Genomic DNA, 24599 nt, shown 5'->3' on the forward strand with positions numbered 1-24599 from the left:
CCTAAAACCTCATGAAACTTGTAGGTAGGTAGATAAAGGGGGGCAGCAGAATATCCTTGTCCCCGAGCGCCCGAAGTTGTAGCTTTGCCACTGTGTAAAAATGACACTTAAAGCACCGTCATCCAAATTTTTTGCAGTAAGGCTTGCAAAGCTTCAGAAATACCGCTGTCTAGTGTCTGTAACGTCCTATGTACGTATAATTATAATATCTGTGTCGAAATATACAATGTTTAGATGCAGAGTTAACGGGACATATGTATCGTATTGTTGTTTGTTTAAATATATGTGTCATTAAACTTCTAATTGTAAAGTAATTTTCGATTAAAAATGTACAAATATACTTTTTATTAAAGTAATTTTCGATTAGAAATGCACAAATATACTTTTTAGGAGGAGTACGTATTACTATCTGTGTGACTGTATATAAATGATCAGAACGATGAGACATGTTGAAATTCAGGTGACTGTCTGTCTGTCCACTCAATCTGTAACTTGAGTAAAATCAAGATATCAAGTAAAAAATGAGCTTACTAAATATCTGTATAAAGAATGCTAACGATATTAACCAACATAAATTAGAGATTATTACATTTATGTCTGAAAAAATATAGACGTAATGTTTATATACAGAAACTCATTTAACAAATAAAACTAATATCAATATACCGGTATTTAGACTCTATGTTACAAATCATCCGGATGGAAAAGCGCATGGTGGCACGGCAGTGTTGATTAGAAATCGTTTAACCCACTATGCTCTAGAATCTTATTCTACACCACAGTTACAGGCTACAACAATATCAGTAAAAATTCGGGGTTGTGACTTCAACCTTACGGGTATATACTGTCCACCTCGTTTTAAAATTACAGATAGCGAATTTAAAAACTTTTTGGAACACTAGGTCAAAGATTTTTAGCAGGGGGAGATAACAAATCAAAACACACGTACTGGAGCTCACGTCTTATTCATACGAAAGGACGACAGCTGTACTACACTATTATGAATACGCATAATAAGCTGGATATAATATCTCCTGGTAAGCCGACATACTGGCCCAGTGATAGCAAAAAATACCAGACTTAATAGATAAAAATATAGATAGATCACTTATGACAGCTGATACATGTACAGACTTATCATCTGATCATTCTCCTGCACTAGTAAAGTTATACGAACAGCCCATAATATTTGACATCACACAAAACTAACTGGTTGAAGTATAGAAGCAGCCACATCAATATTGATTGCAAAATAAATACAGGAAGAGGCATTGATGAAAATATAAGAGAATTTTGTGATGTAATAACTAATGCAGCTGTATTGGCAACACAAAAAAAAAAACAATAAACCAGTAGGTTTTAGAAAGATCACCAATAATGAAATTGTGAAACTTGTAAATGAGAAAAGACGAGCTAGACGCGAATGGCAGTTAAATCGCTCCCCTTCAACTCTGCTTCAACTGAAATCTACTGAACGAAAGTAAAAAAAAGGTGCGTGGAGTCCCTACGCGCGGATGAAGTTATACTTCTTAGTGATATTCAGAAATGCATATCATTTTGTATGAAAGAAAACTAGAAAACTTAAATTCACATTTTATAAATTTATTATGCACATAAAATGAAGAATAAAGCAAAGTCTAAATGAATGAATTTTGACTCAGAAAGTAGTTCCGTCTCTTCGTTGCGGAAGAGAATATGCAGCGTAATCATCTCTCTTTTGTTCTCTGCCAATTTGGCTGCCGGATTGACTTGTGAAGATCAATTTTTTGTTGGTGACATATTCATATGTGTACGCATATGTATGTTTGTATGCTTGTGATTTATTTGTTCGGCAATGTATGCAAATATATGTACATATAAGTATATATGAATGTATGAACATGCAAGTCAATGCGCGCACATGCGTATACATACACTCATATGAGCATGTGCAGATACACAAGATAGGATAGAAGATGTATGCATTTTAACATCGTATACTATACAAATAAATATTTTTCTTACTAATAGAAATTAAAATAAAGAAAAATATTTATTTTTATAGTATACGATGTTAAAAGCAAAAAATTAAAAATTTATTCTGTCGGGATTCGAACCTGGGACCTGTGTTAGCATCTTGACCTTCCAAGCGCTTACCACCAACACCACCATTGACAATTAGGTTGCGCTGACTTAAGTATGATTTGGTTATGAATGCAAGAAACATACGATGGTTCTAATAATTTTGTTTAAGTATAGAAATATACATACTTTGTAGAACATTTGCTTTCGCAATAAATTTATCACAGCAATACATATGCATAATATGTATATACATATACATAACATTGTTATGATGCCCTGAGAAGTATAGTCTTAATAAATTTATTTTTAATTTTTTGCTTACTAATAGAAATTAAATTTATCCAGCAATATTATGTATATGTTTATGTATATTGCTGTGATAAATTTATTTTCTATTAGTAAGAAAAAAATATTTATTGGTATAGATTTCCAAAAGCGCAGAAATGATTCTGTGAATTTATTCATTAAAATCGCCACTCAGAAGTCATTTTATCCCTTGTAACCGAGTGATTTTCTTAAATCTCACGCTCCCAGATAAAACCATATACCTCGTCCTCGTGGGTCAGTTTCAAAAACCACAGAAATGATTCTGTGTGATTCTGAAAGGCCAACGCAGAGTATTTCAACCAAAACATACGTAAAATAGTTGAGAATTCGCAGAAATGAAAGACAAACGAAAGAAAAAGAAGTATAACTTCAATAATGCACAAGCATACAAACATACATATGCGCACACATGTGAATATGTCACCAACCAAAAATTGAAACACTGTTCTACAAAAACAACAACAGCATAAGCATGGAACATTGTGTTGTGTTGTTGTGTCGGCCGAGCTGTGCCGAAAGAAACGAACAAACGATCGCCGATTGTCACCGCTTCGCTTGCTGCTCGCACATCTTCGCAGGCAAGGTTGCGTTACATTCATATGGATGGAGCGAGGTTGCGCAACTTTGCGTTACTTTGTTATATGGAAGGTTGCGCAACCAGAATCTATCGCAACCTTTTCCGGCGTCGTATAAGAAGTATAACTTCAAAAAGCGCTTAAACGCGAGGATGAATATAACACTGAAAATTATATAAAGAAACTGTGCCCACATTCTAGCAAGCAAAACTCCCTTTAGAAAGCCCAAAAGTCTTTCAAGCCACCAGTAGGTTCCAATATGCCTCTAATACAGTTGAATGATAATTGGGCACTTAGTGATCAGGATAAGACAATTTGCTTTGCAAATCACCTATAAAAGGTATTTCAACCCAATAAGTAAGTTAAGTTGCCAACCTGTCCAATACCGCTAACGAGTCGCTTGTGTCTATCATAACTTCTACTTCTGAAGTTACTAGAATCATAAAAGAGCTAAATCCGAAAAAGGCATCAGAGAACTTAAAGATATAGAAAAGGTGCAAATTGAATTCTGTATGATGTTCGATTGGACGGCTAACAGACCTTATAAAATTGTAGTACGGAATTCACCATTCTCGGTGCTATTTAGCAGAAATGAGCACGTTCAAAGGCAGAAATATATGTAAAACGACTGAATTCATGCGAGAACGAATAAAGAGATATGCTTTGAAGAAAAATATACAAAGTCACACAGAGAATGTAAAAAAGCATTCTCTGAGTCACATATGCGTGACCTTATATCATATGAACCATTTTTTCAGAAAAATTGTAAAAATTTTAATATTTTTACAAAATCGTGAAAAATTAGGTAAAAAATAATTTAATTATATTTTTTAAGTTTTTAATTATTTCAAAAAAGTTATATTTATTTCGAATATTACAAAATGAAGATGTGCCAAATAAACTGAAATGTGCCCATATAAACACGTCATTCGTTTCATTTCTTCAAAAAAAAAATTAATGACCTTCACACATTCGTACCAATTGGTTTGAGCGCTATTATATGAAGCAACTTTTGTTGCTCATTCTCGGGCGATTCTCTTTTGCTGTCGCCCATTACCTTCACACGAGCAACTTGTGTTGCGCAACTCTGTTCGAGTTTTTTTCTCATTACTTTAACCCATTGTCTACTCTTTACTTTAACCCATTGTCGTTTCTTTTTCCTTATAGGTTTTTGGGCTACTCTATCACATATATTAATCAGTGCTGTCAATTAACAAATACATTTTATTTATAATTCAAAATTAAAACAAAGATTATATGACAGACTTTCACATATATCACCTAGCTGACCCCGCAGCCGTTGTCCTGCGTGAAATTATGTATTCTGAAATGAAAAGAAAGTTAAATTTATCATTTAATTTTATTTTTTGGGTTTGTTTTCAATGTAACACAGCTTTATTAACAACATATTTTGGTTTCTATTCCGGTGTACAGAAAAGATGGTTTTCCAACTTATGGCACGCCACGGCCGTGTGAAAAACATAGCATTTCCAAATTCATGCCTCACACTATGCGACTATCTTTAGGTCCTGTTGATTGACATCTCAAATGAAAATTTTCACTGGAAACGGAATACGTTTGAACTAAAATGAGAAATCGTTAGACCTCAAAGGAATTCGTATAATCAAGCACTCTTTATTCGCCCTTGTATTTGATAGGTGCGTCACAATCAGTCGGGTTCCATTACACACTTTCGGCGCATGAAGATTGCGAAACATAATGACGACAGATCCTACTTTGAGACGCAAATAATGCGGTGGCATACCAAGCCTGTCCAAAGAATTTAGAAATACCACTGGATATTTCACGGCGTCGTCTTCATTGTCAAGACGATCGATCGATTTGTATGAGCGCAAGTCTCCCAGAATTTGACTTTGAACCTTCCAATTTAAGTCAACCACATCGGTATTTTTGGCAGCTAACATTGCGCTTGCACTTAAGGAATCGTAGTTACGATAATTTAGCCAATGTCCGAACATTTGTGATGAGTTCATCTTTCGTCAATTGATAAAGGGAAGATGGAATTGATACCGAACCACCGGAAGTATCAACCGAAATTGTACCATTTCCAATTTTTAGCGAAGACGATGTAAAATGTCTTTGGCAATGTCGATGTTTATATCGAAAATTATGCGAACTTCATTTTCATTCTAGTGATTAACGTGTTCCAGCAATTGTAATTGCTGGCTTACTTCTCCTAAACTTGCACACATCGAACCATTCACAGTAAGCAATGACTCAAATAAAATTGAACCGCGTACATTTATCAATGGCAACCCAGGGTAGAAACAATCATCGTTTTCGGGGGGATTGTGTAAATTCGTCCTAATGCATTAGATGATAACACACCTGGATGTCCATCTATTGGTTGGCCTTGCTTTCTGCGCAACTATTTCTTCGAAGATGCATTCCATGTATAATATCAAGGTATTTCCGAATAGAGCAAACGGATCACTAACGAAAGTTGAGAAAAAACTCGTAAATGTTAATTTTGTTGCTGGCGTTGTTTCTACCGGTTGTACTGTATTCCTTGGGTTGAAATACACTCACTGGCCATTCTCCAAATTAACTTCGAGACGCACAACAGTCGGAAAACGTTCATGAATTGCAAAAGTAAATATCCTACAAAGCGCTGCACTAAAACTCATGTATCGACCGTATCTTTCAAGACCAATAACCGCCATGTTGCTTCCTTTGGTGACGTACTTACAAACGTATTTTATCGATTACACCAAACTGCAATACTAAACACTGACATGAATTTTGAATGTGAATTAGACAACAGTGGCGAATATAGTACGATCCATGTGTTGTCAACTTCGATATTCACTCTTCTAAATTCCATTGTTGTCTGGTGAGCGATGCGATTAGAGTCGATATCCATTATTTTTAGTTTGTGTTTCCGAAAGAAAAGCACGTGAATACTGTTTCGCGCATTTATTGTCAGACATACAAAACGAATTGGGATTGTGGTGTCCGCAAGGTCCATGAACCTTATTGGTTTTCATCACTTCCTATAATACTGGATTTTTCTTTGAATCAGGAATTTCCGCATGATTGAATGATTTCAAAAAAATTTGTATGGGAAAAATTAACTTTTTGGAGTTGTCCAAATTTCCGACTTTTCCTCACGAAAAGCATACAGGTTTTGTTTATTTCTAAACCTTCCCCAATTCACACAGATCATTCTCTGAAAATTTCATCAAGATTGGTTCAGTCGTTCTCTCTGCGTTACTAATAAACAAACATTCATTCGTTTGTATGGGAAAAAGAAAAGGGCTGGTTTTCGGGGTTTTCCGGCAATTATTCGATTTTTTTTTTCGCAGAAACCATCCCTGAACCTCAACGAACATTTTAAAAAAAGAGTTATCTAATTTGGTTTAGTCGTATGAAAGTTATGAGCGTACATACATTTGGGCGATTCATTTTTATTTATATAGATATAGAATTATTTTCTTCATATTTTTTTTTTTTCGGAAAATTTTCCAGAATTTTCTTAAGTATTCTCCTTGTTTGGGCGGAGACCTGTCCGAATTGGTGCTAACCACCGAAATCGGTCCAGGCGTTCTCCAGTTATAAGCGTAGTAACTAACATCACTTTCTTTTATATATATAGATATTAATTTCAAAAAAATATACGCAAATGCAACTATGTACTACGAAAGAAAGAACACGAATGCCGAAAAACGTCGCAGCGAACGGTTACGAATAAGAACACAAAGCGAGTTGCTGAACACTGGAAACTCGGCGCGATTCTCCTCTCCTCGTCGCCCCATCGCCTATTAACCAAGAGTTGCCGCAACAAAAGTTGCTTCGTGTAAAAGCCGAATTTTTCGTTATCTTGTCGTCAAGAATACACAATACGAGTACTAGCTCATCAAGCAATGATTTTTTTAATGCCTTTTGTGACCACTTACAAATGTGAAGCTGGGTTTTCTGCACTAGTTTGCCTTAAAAATAAATATCGAAACAGACTGGAAGTGGAACCCGAACTCAGAATAATAGGCTGGTTAGTGAACAACGCAGAATCGTGGGTCGTGTCAGCTGGGACGACCTATCTTATGGGCGCGCAATGTAACTGAACAGTGAAAAACGCTACTCTGACGTGACGTTGACGTGAGAATCTGCGACATTTGGATTTTTGCCGTCGTAAACGTCTCAGCTGATTGCTCTCTCACAACGCAAGGTTGCCAATATCGATATACTGCAGTAATTATCAACTTTTATAATTCAATCTGTTCAATATGTTTGAAATTTTCTTAAAATAACTCAAAATCAGAGTCGAATGCTATTATTTATAAATATATAAACTATTTTTAATAGTTTGTTTTCAGTTTTGATACTTTATATTGTAAAAAATTGTTATTGAAAACAAAGATGTGCTTAAAACTATATATGCGTATTGGGCAATGGCAACATAGTTCAAATGTAAACAAGCGCCATTAAAACAAACGTCAAATCAAAGAGTTTGCTGGATTTTTAATTTGTGCTTATACATAAATAAAAAAAATGGATGACGAAAAACTTATTAGTTTAGTGGAAAGTAAAAGTGAGTTGTACGATAAGAGCAATAAATTTTACAAGGAATTGAACGCAAGTGGTAAGTTGCTTTGTTATGTTATTGTTTATGTTGTTAATAATAAATAATTATATTTTTATAGGAGAAATGTGTCGCCGTAGATGGCTGACACTTAGGGACCGGTACGGGAGGGAAGCGCGGAAGGCTAACGCCCCCTCAGGCAGCGGGACTGAATTTCAAAGACAGTGGCATCTATTAGACTCAATGAAATTCCTCAAACCACATATTTTGCCGAGACCGTAAGTTTTAGTTTATTAAATGAATATACATACTTGTATTTGAAACAAAATCTTAAATTTACAGGATTAGATTTTCACACAATATTTGTGTAAACAATATTGCTACTGCTACGGGTCAATCAACAGACGAAACATTGGTACAAGGAGATGCGCAGGAGGAATCACCACCATTATGGCCCTTGTCGCCAATAGGAATATCACCGCCGTCGCCATCGCCTCCTTTCCCCGTGGCGCAAAGTCTACCATCCCCGAGTCCTTCGGCATCAACCTCGGTTCCCTCACCATCCTGCTATACGCAAGTTGCAAACAACAGGGGTAGAAAGCGAGGGTCATCTGGGCCAACTTCTAGCGAGATTGACCAGAAGATGATTGAAGCCATCGAGGTTTTCAAACATAAAATCGAATCTATTCAACCTACCCAGCAGACTCAACAACAACAGAGTACAAATCCAGCTGTAAAATCATTCACCTCATTAATGGCTTCTATTTTAAACAAAATGGACGAGGCAAAGCAAACGAGAGCTATGGAAAAGGCATTACAGGCTGTGTTTGATGTGCAGAATGAGTAAACATGAGAAAGAAAGATATATTTATTTTTAAATTATAATTTTATATTTATTTATGTGTCTATTTTCGTTATCCATTAGTCCATTAGTAAATAAGTTTAAACATTGTTATTAATGAAAAAATGAAAAAAATGAAATGAATTGTTATTAATTAAAAAAATGAATGAAATGAAATAAATAATCTCATACATTTAAAAAAAGGTGATTATTTTTAATAAGGTTCTCCAGGAGCATATGGTCCTCCTGTGATAGAGTCTATATTGTTCTGGAATGGTACAGATCCTTCATTTATAAAATAGTTAGCAAGTCTTTCGCGTAAATTAAACACACTTGAAGGACCTCTACGCACTGAAGTTCGCATTGGTCGTAAAGAATTGTTTTCATTTTCGCGGCGCCACTCACCGGCATGAACAACGTTATGTCCTTCAACTCGATCTACATAGTTCTCCGGACAATACCAGCGATTGTGATCATTCAACATTATAAAATTGTGTAAGGCTATGCAAGCCAACACAATTTTTTCACAATTTTCTGGATTACATTCAATCGTTGTTTTCAAAATTCTCCACCGAGCAGTCAATATACCAAAGGAATTTTCTATGACTCTACGAGCGCGTGACAATCGATAATTGAAAATACGTTTCGTGTGTGTTAGATTAGCTCCAGGAAATGGGCGCGTAATGGGAATGCGGCATCTCCAACAAAAAAGTAAGGAAAAGGTTCCGGTGACACGTCAGACAGTGGCACAGGTGGTGGCAAAGGCAGAGTGTTTTGTATTAATGCATGGCCAAATGGAGTAAGTCGAAAGATTCCTGCATAAATAATAACAGAAATGCATTATATCATAATGTTAATCAACCTCGGTACCTCCGTCACTTTGACTTCCATAGCTGCCAATACTAACTGCTGTGAACGTATATTTCGCATCACATACAGCCATCAAAACGATGCTAAAGAATTTTTTATAATTGTAAAACATCGAATTGGAATTGGCCGGGCACTTAATTGCAACGTGCTTACCATCAATTGCACCGACACAATTCGGAATGTTCCACATATTATAAAAATCTTTTGCAATGTCCTTGTATTGAGACTCTGTTGGCTCGCTTACATAAATTGGAGAAAGTAGCTGCCAGATTACTTCACACGTCTCTAATATGATTTCGCGTACTGTTGACTTTCCTAACTTATAGCTCCATGCAATGCTCTGCACCGACACGCCTTGTGACAAATAGCTAACAATTGTAAGAGAAGTACATATGCATGTATATATGCATACGTATATTAATTCGCAAAACACAACAAATCAACTTACAGTAATACCAACGAGAGCCTTTCTTCGGGTCCAATCCGCTGCCTTGGCTTCTTCAAGGATTTCGATATCAAATTCAGAAGCAAATTATAAACGTCCGGCGGCATCCTTGTATGCAAAAAAAGTTGTTCTGGTTCCCTGTTTTTCATTACCAGAAAAGTTTTTATCTGGTAACCGCTAACGCCCCAGTTTTGATTGATTGGGCGAATCTTGTACCTTCTCGTTCGTTTTTTGTTTTTATACTGTTTATATAAATTATATAAAGAGTACAATTCGTACAATTCTAAAAGCATTTGATCAATATTCTCCACTTCCATGTTGCTGCTTACACAATTTTTGTTGAATTGTATGAAATGTCAAACAAATGAAATGTAAACAAAAGAGAACAGCTGATTTCTACGTTCTTGACACGTTCTCCACTGTGCACTCATTTTGCCGATAAGGAAGGAAAAGGAAGGAAGGAAGGAAGCGCTTTTGAGTGTTTCTACTATAAAACTTTCAGCAGTTTCAGCAAACTTGAACTCTATAATTACAAATAAGCAACAGCTACATACTTCGCACTAAAAAGTGAGCACCACAGATACCAAAATATTATAATTTAATATTAATAAAACATTTCTCTTACTGTTATTAAACGTATATTATTTTATCTCATGTAACCGTCTTGAGTTTAATATTATTAAGTGGGTCACGAAAGGACAGTGTGAAAATTACCGGGTCATGGCAAAATTAAGTTCGGGAAGCACTGTACTAGAGGACCCGTCCATGCTTTACTGTAGCTGACACATAGGAGAAAAGGTAAATTTTAAGATAATCGGACACTTTCTCATTGTTCACAGGATGCTCGATTTATTTATAAATAAAACTAGCTGACCCCGCAGCCGTTTTCCTGCGTAAAATTACATATGTGTTTTGAAATGAAAATAAAGTTAAATTTATCATTTCTCTTTTTTTCAATGTAACGCAGCTTGATAAAAAACATTTTTGGATTCTGTTCCGGTGCGTAAATGTACAGAGAAGATAGTTTTCCAACTCGTACTCAACACCGCCACGTATTTTTGGCCGTGTAAAAAACATAGCGGCTCCAAATTTATACCATACATTTCCTGATGATTGTCGTCTCAAATGCAATTTTTACTGGAAACGGAATCCGTTTGAACTGAAATGGCAAATAGATAAAACTCAAACGAATTCGTAGAATCAAGCATTCTGTCTGGTGCATCACAATCAGTAGGGTTCCATTACACAGTTTCGGCACTTGTAGATTGCGAAACATAATAACGACAGATCTAACTTTGAGACGCAAATGATGCGGTGGCATACCAAACCTCTACAAAGTATTTAGAAATTCTACTGGATCGATCGGATAAAAATTTGTGATGAGCTCATCTTTTATGAATCGATAAACGGCAGATGGAATTGATATCAAACCACCGGAAGTATTAACCGGAATTGATCCATTTCCAATTCTTAGCGAATACGATGTAAAATGTTTTCGGCAACGTAATTTTTGTTCGTATCCCATAATTGACGCAGTTTTGAAGGCTGATATGTTGAATCGATCATCGCGAAAAGTGTGGGAACTTTAGTGGCATGGGAAGTAGCTATCGCGTCGCCCATCGTTTGATTCCAGCGGTTATCATGTTCCATGCTGGCATGCTTCTCAAAAAGTTTCACACACCGTACCATTCACAGTACGCAATGACTCAAATGAAGTTGAACCGCGTACATTTATCAATAGCAACCGAAGGTAGAAACAATCGTCGTTTTTCGGGTGGATTGTGTAAATTTGTCCTAATGCATTAGTTTATAACACACCGGATGTCCACCTACTGGTTGGCCTTGCTTTCTGCGTAACTATTTCCTAAACGATGCATTCCATGTATAATATCAAGGTATTTCCGAATGTCCTCGCAAACGGATGACTGACGAAAGTTGAGCAAAAACTCATAAATGTTAATTTTGTTGCTGGCGGTGTTTCCACTGGCTGACCTGTATTCCCTGGGTTGAAATACACTCTTTGGCCATTCTCCAAATCGAACCTCTCTCTTGCCACTCAACAGGGTACATCTAGCATCTAACAGCCCCATATATACGTTGCTTCAAGATAAAGTCCATCGAAGCTGTTGATTGAAAAGTCTTGCTGTGACATCGTGACGATCGCTTGCTGATTGACCGCGATCCATAATACCGCACGTACATATGTCATCGGGAGTATGGGAGTACTCGGTCAAGTGCCTTGGGCTGCCAGAAAGAACACCGACCGATATTACAAATTTCAATCTGTAATTGATCACTTTGTATGCAACACACATAACATTTTCACTGAATAATTTTCAAAATTTTTTGACCCCGCAGCCGTTGCCCTGCGTCAAATTATGTGCTTTGAAATGAAAGGAAAGTTAAATTTATCATTTCTTTTTGTTTCACTGTAACGTAGCTTGATAAACAACACTTCTTGGTTTCTGTTCCGGTGCGTAAATATACAGAGAAGATAGTTTTCCATCTTGTGAGCACGCCACGTATTGTTGGCCGTGTGAAAAACATAGCATTTCCAAATTTATGCCACACATTTCTAGCGACTATCCTTGTGTCCTGATGATTGTCATCTCAAATGCAATTCTTACTGGAAACGGAATCCGTTTGAACTGAAATAGCAAATCGATAGAACTCAAGGAAATTCGTAGACTCCTCCTTGTATTCGATAGGTGCGTCACAATCAGTCGGGGTCCATTACATTCGGCGCTTGTAGATTGCGAAACATCATAACGACAGATCCAACTTTGAGACGCAAATGATGCAGTGGCATACCAAGCCTCTCCAAAGAATTTAGAAATTTCACTGGATAATTCACGGCGTCGTCTTCATTGTCTAGACGATCGATCGATTTGTATGAGCATGTCTCCCGGAATTCGACTTTGAATCTTCCAGTTTAAGTCATCAACATAGGTATTTTTGGGAGCTATTATTGCGCGTGCACTCAAGGGATCGTAGTTATGATAATTTGGCCAATGTTCGGATAATCATTCGTGATTAGTTCATTTTTCGCGAATCGATAAACGGCAGATGGAATTGATATCAAACCACCGGAAGTATCAACCGAAACTGATCCATTTCCAATTTTTAGCGACGATGATGCAAGATGTCTTCGGCAATGTCATTTTTGTTCGTATCCCATAATATATGCGGATTTGAAGGCTGATATGTCGAAAGGATTATCGCGAAAAGTGTGCGAACTTCATTTGTATTCCAGTGATTATCATTTTCCAGCAATTTTAATTGCTGGCTTGCTTCTCAAAACTTTGCACACGCCGTATCATTCACAGTACACAATGACTCAAATGAAGTTGAGCCGCGTACATTTATCAATAGCAACCGAAGGTAGAAACCATAGTCATTTTTCGGGTGGATTGTGTTAGTTCGTCCTAATGTATTAGTTGATAACACACCTGGATGTCCATCTACTGGTTGGCCTTGTTTTCTGCGCAACTATTTCTTCGACGATGGATTCCAGGTATATTATCAAGGTATTACCGAAAAGAGCAATGTTGTGGCAAACGGATCTCTGACGAAAGTTGAGCAAAAACTCGTAAATGTTAATTTTGTTGCTGGCACTGTTTCCACTGGCTGTACTGTATTCTCTGGGATGAAGTATATACTTTGGCCTTCTCCAAATTAACTGCGAGACCCACAACAGACGGAAAACGTTCAAGAATTGCAAAAGTATGTGTCCTACAAAGCGCTTTAGTGCAGTTCACGTATCAACCATATCGTTCAAGACCAATAATTGCCATGTTACTTCCTTTGGTGACGTACTTACAAACGTATTTTATCGATTTCACCAAACTGCAATACTCAAAATTTATATGACTTTTTAATGTGAATTAGATAATAATGGTGAATATAGTACGATTCATGTGTTGTCAACTTCGACATTCACACTTCTAAATTGAATGCTGAATGTCCTGCCATTGTCGTTTGTTGGGCGACGCCGATAGAGTGGATATCCATCATTTCTAGTTTGCGTTTCCGAAAGAAACGTGGATAGTGTTTCATGCATTTATTGTCAGACATACAAACCGAAGTGGGATTGTGGTGTCCGCAAGGTTCTTGAACCTTATTGCTTTTCATCACTTCGTATAATACTGGATCTTTCTTTGCATCAGGAATTTCCGCATGATTGAATGGTTTCATCAATTTGATCTGATGTAACCACCATCCACCGTCCAAAGAAGAGCGTGTGCATGCGGCAAACCTCTCTTTTGCCACTCAACAGAGTATATCTAGCATCTAACAGCACCATATATACGTTGCTTCAAGATAAAGTCCATCGAAGCTGTTGCTTGAAAAGTCGTGCTGTGACATCGTGACGATCGCTTGCTGATTGACCGCGATCCGTACTACCGCACGTATGTCATCGCATCCTGGGAGTACTCGGTCATGTGCCTTGTATGTTGATGCCAAAAAGAACGCCGACCGATATTAGCGCGAACTCTTCGTGGCATCGTAACAAATTTCAATCTGTAATTGATCAATTTGTGTGCAACACACATAACGTTTTCACTGAATAGTTTTTAAAAATTTTTGAAGCAAACGACAAATTTGAACGATTCAAATAATTGAAAAACAAAACAAAAAATATTGTATTGAAAAAATTAACTTTTTGGAATAATCCAATTTTCCGACTTTTCCTCACGAAAGGGATACAGTTTTTTTTATTTCTAAACCTTCCCCGATTCACACAGAACATTCTCTGAAAATTTCATAAAGATTGGCTCAGTCGTTCCCTTAGCGTTACTAACAAACAAAAATTCATTCGTTTGTATGAGAAAAAGAGAAGAGTGGTTTTTAGAGGTTTTCCTGCAATTATTCGAATTTTTCTTGCCGTAGAAACCATCCTTGAGCCTCAACAAACATTTTAAAAAAAGAATTGGCAAAATTGATCCAGGCGTTTTGGAGTTATGCGCTTACCAACACATTTTGCGATTCATTTTTATACATAAAATGAATAACTAAATTGTAGTTCACAAAGTTTATTTGAAAAAATGAGATAATATTAGCACGGGAGGCTGCGTTCACTTTGGCGGTTGAAAATCGAGTGTTGCTTTTGATGTGCCGGTGATGCCACTCAGATAGGAAGTAATATTTCGCATAGGGTTACCTTACAGTCGGCTATCCTGGCAATGTATAGCGCCCTCGCTATGCTCGTCGCTTTCATCATCGGCTTCATCGCTGTTGTCTTCAAAATTGGGAGGAAGTTGACACTATGACTTCATCTTATCGGATGCGTAGATTGAAGTATAGTGACGTGACGTTCGGTCTGCTCCTGGCAAGTCTTCAAGTAAATAACGATCTTTACCAAGCACTTGCTTAATTATAAAGGGGCCTTTGTAACGTGGCTCCAGCTTTCTCGACGTCCCAGTACTAGAAGGTTCATTTTCGACTAGCACTAAGTCATTAACGTGAAATTCTGTTGGTTTTGAATGATGATCATCGTATCGCTTCTTAGCTTGTTGTCGTTTCTGGTTTACTGCTTCACAAGTTGCTTCTCGTAGTTTTTGTAAATCTTCTTCGCTTGTTAGATTATTGTCGTGTAATGCTAACAAAACTTTATTTTGGAGGATTTCTCTTGGAGAAAAACTAAATAAAAGTTCATGTGGACTTTTACCCGTAGTTTTGTTTTTCATCGTGTTCATTGACCACTGGATGTTGAATAAATTCTCGTCCCACTTTTTGTCTATGTTTGTCGTTGGGAGTAACATTGACAAAAGTGTACGATTAACTCGTTCGGCATGACCATTCGCCCTCGGTGTTCGTACTGAATTTAGTATATGTTTTATATCGTTGTTAGCACTGTAGCGCTGTACCCCTATCAGTGATAATTCTTTCAGGAACTCCAAAATAACTGGTAACTTCTCGTAACGTTTCTAATACGTGCTTCGTTGCTGTACTCTTTACTGCTTTAATGATCGTATACCTCGTAAAAGCGTCAACTATGACTAATATGTGTTCGTTTCTTTTCGAGCTCTTGATAAATGGTCCTAAATCCATTCATATGAACGGTTTTAAATGGTATTGGTACGATGTTATCGAAATGGTACTGTCCTTCAATTTTACCACCTTGACGTTTGTTATATGCGCATTCAACACATGCTTTTAAATATGATTTAACGAAGTTACGCATTCGTGGAAACCATATGTACGTTTTCATTTTGTCAATGGTTTTTTCGAAACCCAAGTGACCATTTTTATCGTGACATTCTTCTAACATTTTATGTCTTAAGGCTTTCGGAACAACCCATAATTTCTTTTCTTTTTCAATTCTAAATAGTCTATCTTTCTCAATACAAAATTCTTTCAAAATTTGTGTATCTTTGTTTTTAATCTTTTCGACGATCTGTTTTATATTGTCGTCTTGTAACTCCATACTAAACAACCAATCGTCTGATGTAATCGATACCTTATCTACTCGTAGAGTTGCTACATCTGTTTCTTTAGCACTTTCGTTTGGACAGCGACTTAATGCATCGACATGTTCCATGCGTTTACCCTGACGATGTACAATATCGATATCAAATTCTTGTATCCTTAACCACCATCGAGCAATTCGTGGAATAAGCTCTCTCTTACTCATAGCAGTTTTAACAGCGCTACAATCGGTTACAATTTTTACTGTTTTACCGTCGATGTAGTATCGGAATCGTTCTAGGGTTTCAACTACAACTAAAGTTTCAAGTTCGTAACTGTGGAAACTTCTTTCAGTGTCGCTCGTCGATCTACTATAATACGTGACTGGTTTTAATCCATCGCATTCGTTCTGTAACAATACACCCGCTAAACCAGCTGAACTAGCGTCTGTATGAATTTCGTGATTTCCATCTACTCGATATGCAACTAGTAGAGGTTTTGACGTCAGTTTTTGCTTTAATTCGTTAAAGGCTTTGTCTTGGTCGTAATTCCAATTAAAGATTTTATTTTTACGTAACAGTTTTCGAATAGATTCGGATATTATTGCGTAACCTGGAATGAATTTTCGAAAATATCATCTCAACCCTAGAAATCTTCTAACTTCTGTAGCATTTGTTGGTCATTCATAATTCTGTATTGCGTTCGCTTTAGCTTGGCCTGGAGTTAATCCATTCGGTGATATTTGATGTCCAAGGAAATTTATTGTCGTTTTCAAAAACTCACATTTTGAAATATTCAATGTCAAATTAGCTTCTTTTAAAACTTTTAAGACTGTCGTAAGTTTTCGAAACATTTCTTCGTAGGTATTACTGCAGATAAGTATGTCGTCCATATAATGAATCATATTATCTTCCGTTGCTTTTTCTTGGATTTTAGACATTAAACGTTGAAATACTATTGGAGCGTTCTTCAGTCCAAATGGCATTCTTTTAAATTCGTATAAACCGTCGATAGTAACAAAAGATGTATACTTACGGCTTTTTGGTTCCATTTCAATTTGAGAGTACCCACTATTCAAATCAAGCGTTGTGAAGTATTTATAGCGTGCTGCTTCCTGAAGACACTCTTCAATATTAGAAAGTGGAAATATTTCTTTGATAATTAATTTGTTTAAACGTCGATAATCAATACACAATCGATCGTTACCGTTTTTCTTTTTTACAATCACAACTGGACTTGCATATTGTGATTCTGAACGTTGTATTATGTCGTTTTTTAATAAATCGTTTATCATTTCAGAGACAATTTGTTTTTTTTTTGATTCTGGTACACGATATGGAGATTGAGACACAATTTCATTTGAATTTAATTCAATTTTCATTTTTACCAAACTAGTTTTTTCGAGTTCATTTAAGTTGTTTGCAAAAAACATTTCTATTATCGTTTATAATTTTCATTAACGTTGTTTTTACACATTTATCGTTTATTTCACAAATAATTTCATTTTCATTAAAGTAACGTTTTATTTCTTCTACTTTAGTATCATGTTCGTGTTCGCGTTCGCGTTCTATTTTTATTTTTCCGTTTTGAATATTTAACCGCATATTATTTATAAAGTTTTCTTGCCCTTATAAAATGTCACTAGGTAATACGAGTAATTGATCGTCCACCAAATAACGGGTGATTTTTTTGAGGTTAGGATTTTCATGCATTAGTATTTGACAGATCACGTGGGATTTCAGACATGGTGTCAAAGAGAAAGATGCTCAGTATGCTTTGACATTTCATCATGAATAGACTTACTAACGAGCAACGCTTGCAAATCATTGAATTTTATTACCAAAATCAGTGTTCGGTTCGAAATGTGTTTCGCGCTTTACGTCCGATTTATGGTCTACATAATCGACCAAGTGAGCAAACAATTAATGCGATTGTGACCAAGTTTCGCACTCAGTTTACTTTATTGGACATTAAACCAACCACACGAATGCGTACAGTGCGTACAGAAGAGAATATTGCGTCTGTTTCTGAGAGTGTGGCTGAAGACCGTGAAATGTCGATTCGTCGCCGTTCGCAGCAATTGGGTTTGTGTTATTCGACCACATGGAAGATTTTACGCAAAGATCTTGGTGTAAAACCGTATAAAATACAGCTCGTGCAAGAACTGAAGCCGAACGATCTGCCACAACGTCGAATTTTCAGTGAATGGGCCCTAGAAAAGTTGGCAGAAAATCCGCTTTTTTATCGACAAATTTTGTTCAGCGATGAGGCTCATTTCTGGTTGAATGGCTACGTAAATAAGCAAAATTGCCGCATTTGGGGTGAAGAGCAACCAGAAGCCGTTCAAGAACTGCCCATGCATCCCGAAAAATGCACTGTTTGGTGTGGTTTGTACGCTGGTGGAATCATTGGACCGTATTTTTTCAAAGATGCTGTTGGACGCAACGTTACGGTGAATGGCGATCGCTATCGTTCGATGCTAACAAACTTTTTGTTGCCAAAAATGGAAGAACTGAACTTGGTTGACATGTGGTTTCAACAAGATGGCGCTACATGCCACACAGCTCGCGATTCTATGGCCATTTTGAGGGAAAACTTCGGACAACAATTCATCTCAAGAAATGGACCCGTAAGTTGGCCACCAAGATCATGCGATTTAACGCCTTTAGACTATTTTTTGTGGGGCTACGTCAAGTCTAAAGTCTACAGAAATAAGCCAGCAACTATTCCAGCTTTGGAAGACAACATTTCCGAAGAAATTCGGGCTATTCCGGCCGAAATGCTCGAAAAAGTTGCCCAAAATTGGACTTTCCGAATGGACCACCTAAGACGCAGCCGCGGTCAACATTTAAATGAAATTATCTTCAAAAAGTAAATGTCATGAACCAATCTAACGTTTCAAATAAAGAACCGATGAGATTTTGCAAATTTTATGCGTTTTTTTTTTTAAAAAAGTTATCAAGCTCTTAAAAAATCACCCTTTACAAGGTAACTGGTATAGTAATGCCATCGATTGTTAAAATTGTTTTCACTGATTTTTTTGCATATTGACTACCACCACAAAATCCTTTGATTTGTATATCACACTTTATGTATTTGCAATTAAGTTTCTCACATAACGATTTCCGAATCATGCTACACTGAGCTCCCGTATCAATAAATGCTTTTAATTTCTGACCGTTTAATAATGCGTCAACTTTAAAGAGTTCATCGTTTACACAAAATGTATTTCGCATTTTAGCTTCGGATTTACACTGAGAATCATACCTTGAATGCACTTTATTACACATTCACATCTTTGGTTACGTTGAGGTTTTTGACAATTTTTCGATATGTGTCCGAATTCATCGCAATTATAACACTTTACACTTTTTGCTTCAAACTTCTTATTAGAATTTTCATTTTTGTTTACATTCTTACTTTCATATTCCTTTATTTCGACTTTTGTTTCACTTCGGTGTGAATTTATTGGCACGTTTCTTTTATATTCGTTTAAGGTTTCTCTTAGTTCTTTCATTGTAATTATTCGTTGAGCCGCTATTGCCACTTGTAGTTCACGATTTCGTAGTCCTTCTCTCGCGTATTTAACTATCGCTGTTTCACTCAATTTAAATCGTCGCCCAAGCGCTCAAACACGAAAACAGTAGTCGTCTACTTTTTCATTTTGTCTACGTACGGCACTTTGCATTTCAAAATGTATTTCTGCTTTATCGGGATAATTACCAAATTCATTTTTTAAGTCTTTCGTGAAATCGTTCCAATTTGAATGTAGTCTTTCAGTCGCATCGAGCCACAATCTTGCTGCTCCTTTCATTTTACTATACACGGCAAGCAATAGACACTTTTTGTCCCATTCATACGCACGGATAACACTATTTACACGTTCAACGAAATGTTCTGATGACAACGAACTGTCATTTGTTGGATCAAAGTCTGGTATTGTTTCTGCTATTTCACGCACCGAATAATTGTTTCGCGTTACAGTTGCATTCGAATTTTCAAAAGGGGAAATGTTATTTACGTTTCTATTTTCACTGTTGCTTGTGTTTTCAATTGGCACACTTCGAGGTTGGGAATTATTTTGCATATATGACAACATATTTTCTAGAATTCCGCGCATTTCGTCCATTTGTCTTTGTAACGATTTTTGTGTTCCGTCATCACACTGTTCACTATCATCACCCGTAACTTGTTCGTTTTCGTCCTCTTCGACTTCGATCGTTTCACTCAAACGACTTATGAGTGTTGCCTTCGTACCTAACGTTGAGCAATTTCGTTCTGACAACTGCCGTTTTAGTTGCACTACACTCAATGATGCAATAGCTCTCATTTTTATAACTCAAAATTTTATGTACTTCGTATGTATATTATGTACTTCGTTTTTGCATATATGTACACACGCGCCGTTTAATCGAATGTTCAAGATGATGCACCGTTAGCCGTTATATCGAATGATCGAGCTGATGCTCACTTTTTTACACGTTTAAATTGCAGGTTAAGTTATATCTTAAAAATTTTCGTTTTTTTATAATACACTTTAGGTTTATGAAATCTGCAGGTTAACGTTTTGCAGTATTTCACTCGTATGTACGTAAATGCGTTTCACTAAGAACCGTATGTTCTTTTCGTTATGCAAGTATGGTAGAAATAATGTCGTTTGAAAATGTACAGATTAACGTTTAGCACATTTTTCGTTTATTAATTTCCACACATATTTGATCATTAAATCATCGCAAAACCGTTTTCAAAATTGTGTACAGGTAAACGTATTAGTACACATTTGACGTTTGTACGCGTGAAGTAATCCTACTTCTGATTTGAAAAGGAAAATTTTAAGGTAATCGGACACTTTCTCATTGTTCACAGGATGCTCGTTTTATTTATATATAAAATGAATAATTAAATTGTAGTTCACAAAGTTTATTTGAAAAAATGAGATAATATTAGCACGGGAGGCTGCGTTCACTTTGGCGGTGGAAAATCGAGTGTTGCTTTTGATGTGCCGGTGATGTCACTCAGATAGGATGTAATATTTCGCATTACCTTACATAGGTAATACTATTGCTACCGTCTTTATGATTTCTATTAATTAAATTATAACTATTAGTTAATGAGAAATAACATCTTTGTGAAGCAACTTGTGTTAGTTTACAAAAAAAATGGATCATAAAACATTTCGTATATTAATAAAACATTGATTTTTGGGGGAAAATACTGTTGAATTTAGGCTAGGATTTCCCTGGTGCAGAAAATCAACCGTTGAAAAGAGGTTTGCTAAGTTGGAAAGAGGCGAAATGAGCACCGAATACTCCCTAAAGAGGTGAAAGAAAGGCGCAAGATCATAATCCAACAAAAATAACGATTTGCTGATTCTGAGGAGTGTTTGAGTGCTCTTCAATCGTATTAAATCCAAATTTTTGCGTCAGTGCGTGACAATAAAAAATGGCTCCATCATTTCACACTAGAGTCCAATCGACAGTCAGTCTAGTGGACTGCACATTATGAACCAGTCTTCAAGCGTGAAAAGACGAAAAAGTCGGCTAGAAAAGTTATGGCATCAGTCATTTGGGATACACGTGGAATAATATTCATTACTGAGTCAGTTAGGATCCATTGTACTGCCTAAATCGTTACTATTTCCAATATGTAACAATTGAACTATTTTTGAGGTGATCCTTCCGTTCAAATATTGTAATGCTTCCAAAATATTTTTGTATATCTGAAATTATAATATACCTTTTTATCAACACTGTAGTTATTCCGCTATTTCTTGTGTTAGATTAGTGTTCTCCCGCTGTTCAGATTTCTAAACAGTTCTTAACGGCTACAACTGTAAAAGATATTATTGTAAATGTGTACATAAACAAACATCTTATTACAAATATGTATGTGCATTATCAAATACCAATTTTTATCATGCAAAAAATAGTGTACTGTCTATGCAAAGGATCGCAAATGATCCTAAACTAATAGCGGGATTCTGTAACCAGTCTCTAGTCTCTATTTGAGACATTTTGAGGTAAAGTCTCAATTTGAGACTAGTTACTATTCACAATACTGTCTCAGTCTATAGTCTCAAATTTTGTCAGCTGGTAATAAGCAGGTCACAAACTTATCAAGAAAATAGAAAACAAGCAATGGACGAAGAAGTTTCAGCTTTTATGTTAATTTTACAAACTTATGAAAATGAAGAAAGGTAAGTATTGTTTAATAGCAATGAATATAAAAATATTATTAATTTCTTTCAACTAGAATTGTAAACAGGAGGAATTTGGCGCACTTAAGGAATAGTAAGGATCCATTTTTATTGGAGGAAGGAATATTTAGAAAATATTTTCGTTTTCCGAAATCATTGTGTTGGGACCTTATGCAGGGTTTGAAACCTCACGATAATCGCTTCCGAAAGTCTGCTATTCCTTTTGAGATTCGGGTGAGTGTTCATGCTTTTAAATTAAAATTTTTCACTAAACATTGGTGTACTATTTCTAGTTCGTTTCAGTGCTAAATTTTTTTTAAATGGCTCATACCAATACTGCATTGGAAATAGCCATTTATCTGCCATGAGCCAAACTAGCATATCTCGAAGTATAAGGCATATATGCAAACTTGTGTTGAAACACAAAAATGTGGAAATAAGCTTCCCAAATGCAACAGAGCACTACAACACAATTAAAATGGGGTAAAGTATATATATATGAGTTAAATTAAAACAAGTATATTAAATCATAAAAATATTTCTAGTTTCCATAATAAGTTTGGAATAAAAGGATTGATTGGTGCTATTGACTGCACCCATGTTGCTATAATTGGACCATCTTCGTCGTCTAATGTTATTCCACATGAATACATGAACCGAAAGGTTTACTACAGAATTAACGTAGAAGCGGTAGGTTAAAATATTAATTTAATGTAATTAATATATGTATGTATATATGAATTTTAGATTTGTAACGACAAACTTATTTTTCGCCATTCGTTTTCCTGGCTCATGCCATGACTCCGGAATTTGGAGAACATCGCCGGCCAGAATAAAATTATTAAGGGAACATGTTTCTGGTTCCTTTAAATGGCTTCTAGGTGACTCAGGATATCCACTAGAGCCATGGCTTTTGACTCCTATATCAAACCCATCTGCACCAAATGAAATTCTTTATAACAGAATCCGTATAAAGGCCAGGAACATAATTGAAAGAACCTGTGGTGTTTTAAATTCTCGTTTCCGTTGCCTATCTAAAGAGCGAGCACTGAGGTATACACCTTCAAACGCCGCGTTCTTAGTTTATACTTACTCAATTTTCCACAACATTTTGCAAAAACATGGTATTTGTCATTTCGATGAAATCGACATTGAAAACTTTGAAGACTCTTCCTTCAATGATAATTCTCCAGCTCAAACAAATCAGTATTACAATGCAGGAATAAATGCACGACGTAACTGCTTAAATTCTCTCACACAATCTTTGTAAATAAATATCTTTACAAATAAATCTTTCAATTATATTTTCACAAAAAATTAATAAATTCATTTATTGTCTTTTATATGTATGTACATAATAATCATTAATAGGAACATAAAAAAATTTAACTTATTCAGTCTTCTTTTATATGTATGTACATTATATACATTAATAGGAACTTAAAAATATTTTCTTAATTTAAACACAATTTTTTTTTTAATTTTTTTTAGAACAGCTTCTGATAGCTTTACAATAGCACTTGCCATATTATTTAAAGAGTCCGCAACTTTTTCGAAGCATTGTTGCGATGTTTCTCTGAATTTTGCTCTTCTTCACTCCTCCTCTGCATTGCAGCCATCATATCACCAAACATTTCTTGCGAAGTCTGCCTTCGAGAACGTGATGTAGATGGCATTTCACTTACTAACGGACTCTGCGGATCCATATTTATTATAATGTCGTTCTAAACGAAAAAAGAAAATATCATTCCATTTTATATAAATATATTTATAAACATATTATACGCAAATATTTTATTTAATCATACCTCCACTCCAATTGATGGACCCTTTAGAGCGTTTAGCTGTTGGGCAAGCTCGATCCACAGCTCTTCTAACCTTTTGGGCCGCGTAGGATCATTCTTATGGAGCTTCATTTGAGAGTGAAGCTCCAGAAATGCTAAGTAGCATTCAATTTGCTCCTTTGTTGTACGCAAGGATTCTGGAAATGCAACAGTTAATTATATAAAAGTAAAAGAATATAACAGAAAATCTTAATTTAACGTTTACTTACCTCTGTTTTCCATTTTGAATGTATTGATAATTCACTTATAGAGATCATCACAGATAATAATCGATTGTTGGTGTCTATGTTTTATACAAAACTCAATCAGGTAAAAGTAAAAAAAAAATCAATTTCACATAAATTTTAGCTCTATAATATTTCAAATACAACATTTTATTTTTATTTTAATTGGTAATTAACCTTTTTTACTGCATTAAAGATAATTTAGTATTTGTTATCGACAGTCTTTTTTCATTCAGGTTTTACATACATCTCTAAATAATGAAAT

The 24599-nt window shown here is 35.8% G+C and overlaps 3 protein-coding genes and 1 pseudogene across 4 annotated transcripts in view; 2 read left to right on the forward strand and 2 right to left on the reverse strand.

Moving 5' to 3' along the window:
* The window catches only part of LOC125779336 (uncharacterized), a 331687-nt gene that overhangs the window by 209945 nt on the left and 97143 nt on the right, over positions 1-24599 (forward strand). The window lies entirely within an intron of this gene.
* LOC125779866 (small nucleolar RNA U3) lies at positions 2537-2666 on the reverse strand (annotated as a pseudogene).
* On the forward strand, positions 6874-8353 carry LOC125779461 (uncharacterized). 2 transcript variants are annotated; one of them, XM_049460823.1, is made up of 3 exons: positions 6874-7175; positions 7290-7784; positions 7849-8353. In XM_049460823.1, the coding sequence occupies exons 2-3, from the start codon at positions 7582-7584 to the stop codon at positions 8351-8353; spliced, it is 708 nt and encodes a 235-aa protein (XP_049316780.1). In that variant the 5' UTR covers positions 6874-7175; positions 7290-7581. The 2 variants fall into 2 exon arrangements, with proteins under 2 accessions (XP_049316780.1, XP_049316779.1); XM_049460822.1 differs by having other exon boundaries at positions 6874-7784.
* Positions 8392-10151, reverse strand: LOC125779422 (putative nuclease HARBI1). Its single transcript, XM_049460785.1, has 3 exons — positions 9666-10151; positions 9218-9585; positions 8392-9162 (listed from the first exon to the last, which is right to left on the reverse strand). The coding sequence occupies exons 1-3, from the start codon at positions 9977-9979 to the stop codon at positions 9002-9004; spliced, it is 843 nt and encodes a 280-aa protein (XP_049316742.1). The 5' UTR covers positions 9980-10151; the 3' UTR covers positions 8392-9001.

The sequence above is a fragment of the Bactrocera dorsalis genome, chromosome 6, assembly GCF_023373825.1.
Source record: "Bactrocera dorsalis isolate Fly_Bdor chromosome 6, ASM2337382v1, whole genome shotgun sequence".
Taxonomy (NCBI): Eukaryota; Metazoa; Arthropoda; class Insecta; order Diptera; family Tephritidae; genus Bactrocera; species Bactrocera dorsalis.

What these genes read in the sequence shown, in the direction of transcription:
- LOC125779461 (XM_049460822.1), top strand. Translation starts at nt 7,582, where the DNA reads ATGTTATTGTTTATGTTGTTAATAATAAATAATTATATTTTTATAGGA. An exon ending in CCACATATTTTGCCGAGACC is followed by an intron (nt 7,785 to 7,848) that starts GTAAGTTTTAGT and finishes TTAAATTTACAG; the next exon opens with GATTAGATTTTCACACAATA.
- LOC125779422 (XM_049460785.1), bottom strand. Translation starts at nt 9,979, where the DNA reads ATGGAAGTGGAGAATATTGATCAAATGCTTTTAGAATTGTACGAATTG. An exon ending in AGGCTCTCGTTGGTATTACT is followed by an intron (nt 9,586 to 9,665) that starts GTAAGTTGATTT and finishes TACAATTGTTAG; the next exon opens with CTATTTGTCACAAGGCGTGT. An exon ending in TGGAAGTCAAAGTGACGGAG is followed by an intron (nt 9,163 to 9,217) that starts GTACCGAGGTTG and finishes TTATTTATGCAG; the next exon opens with GAATCTTTCGACTTACTCCA.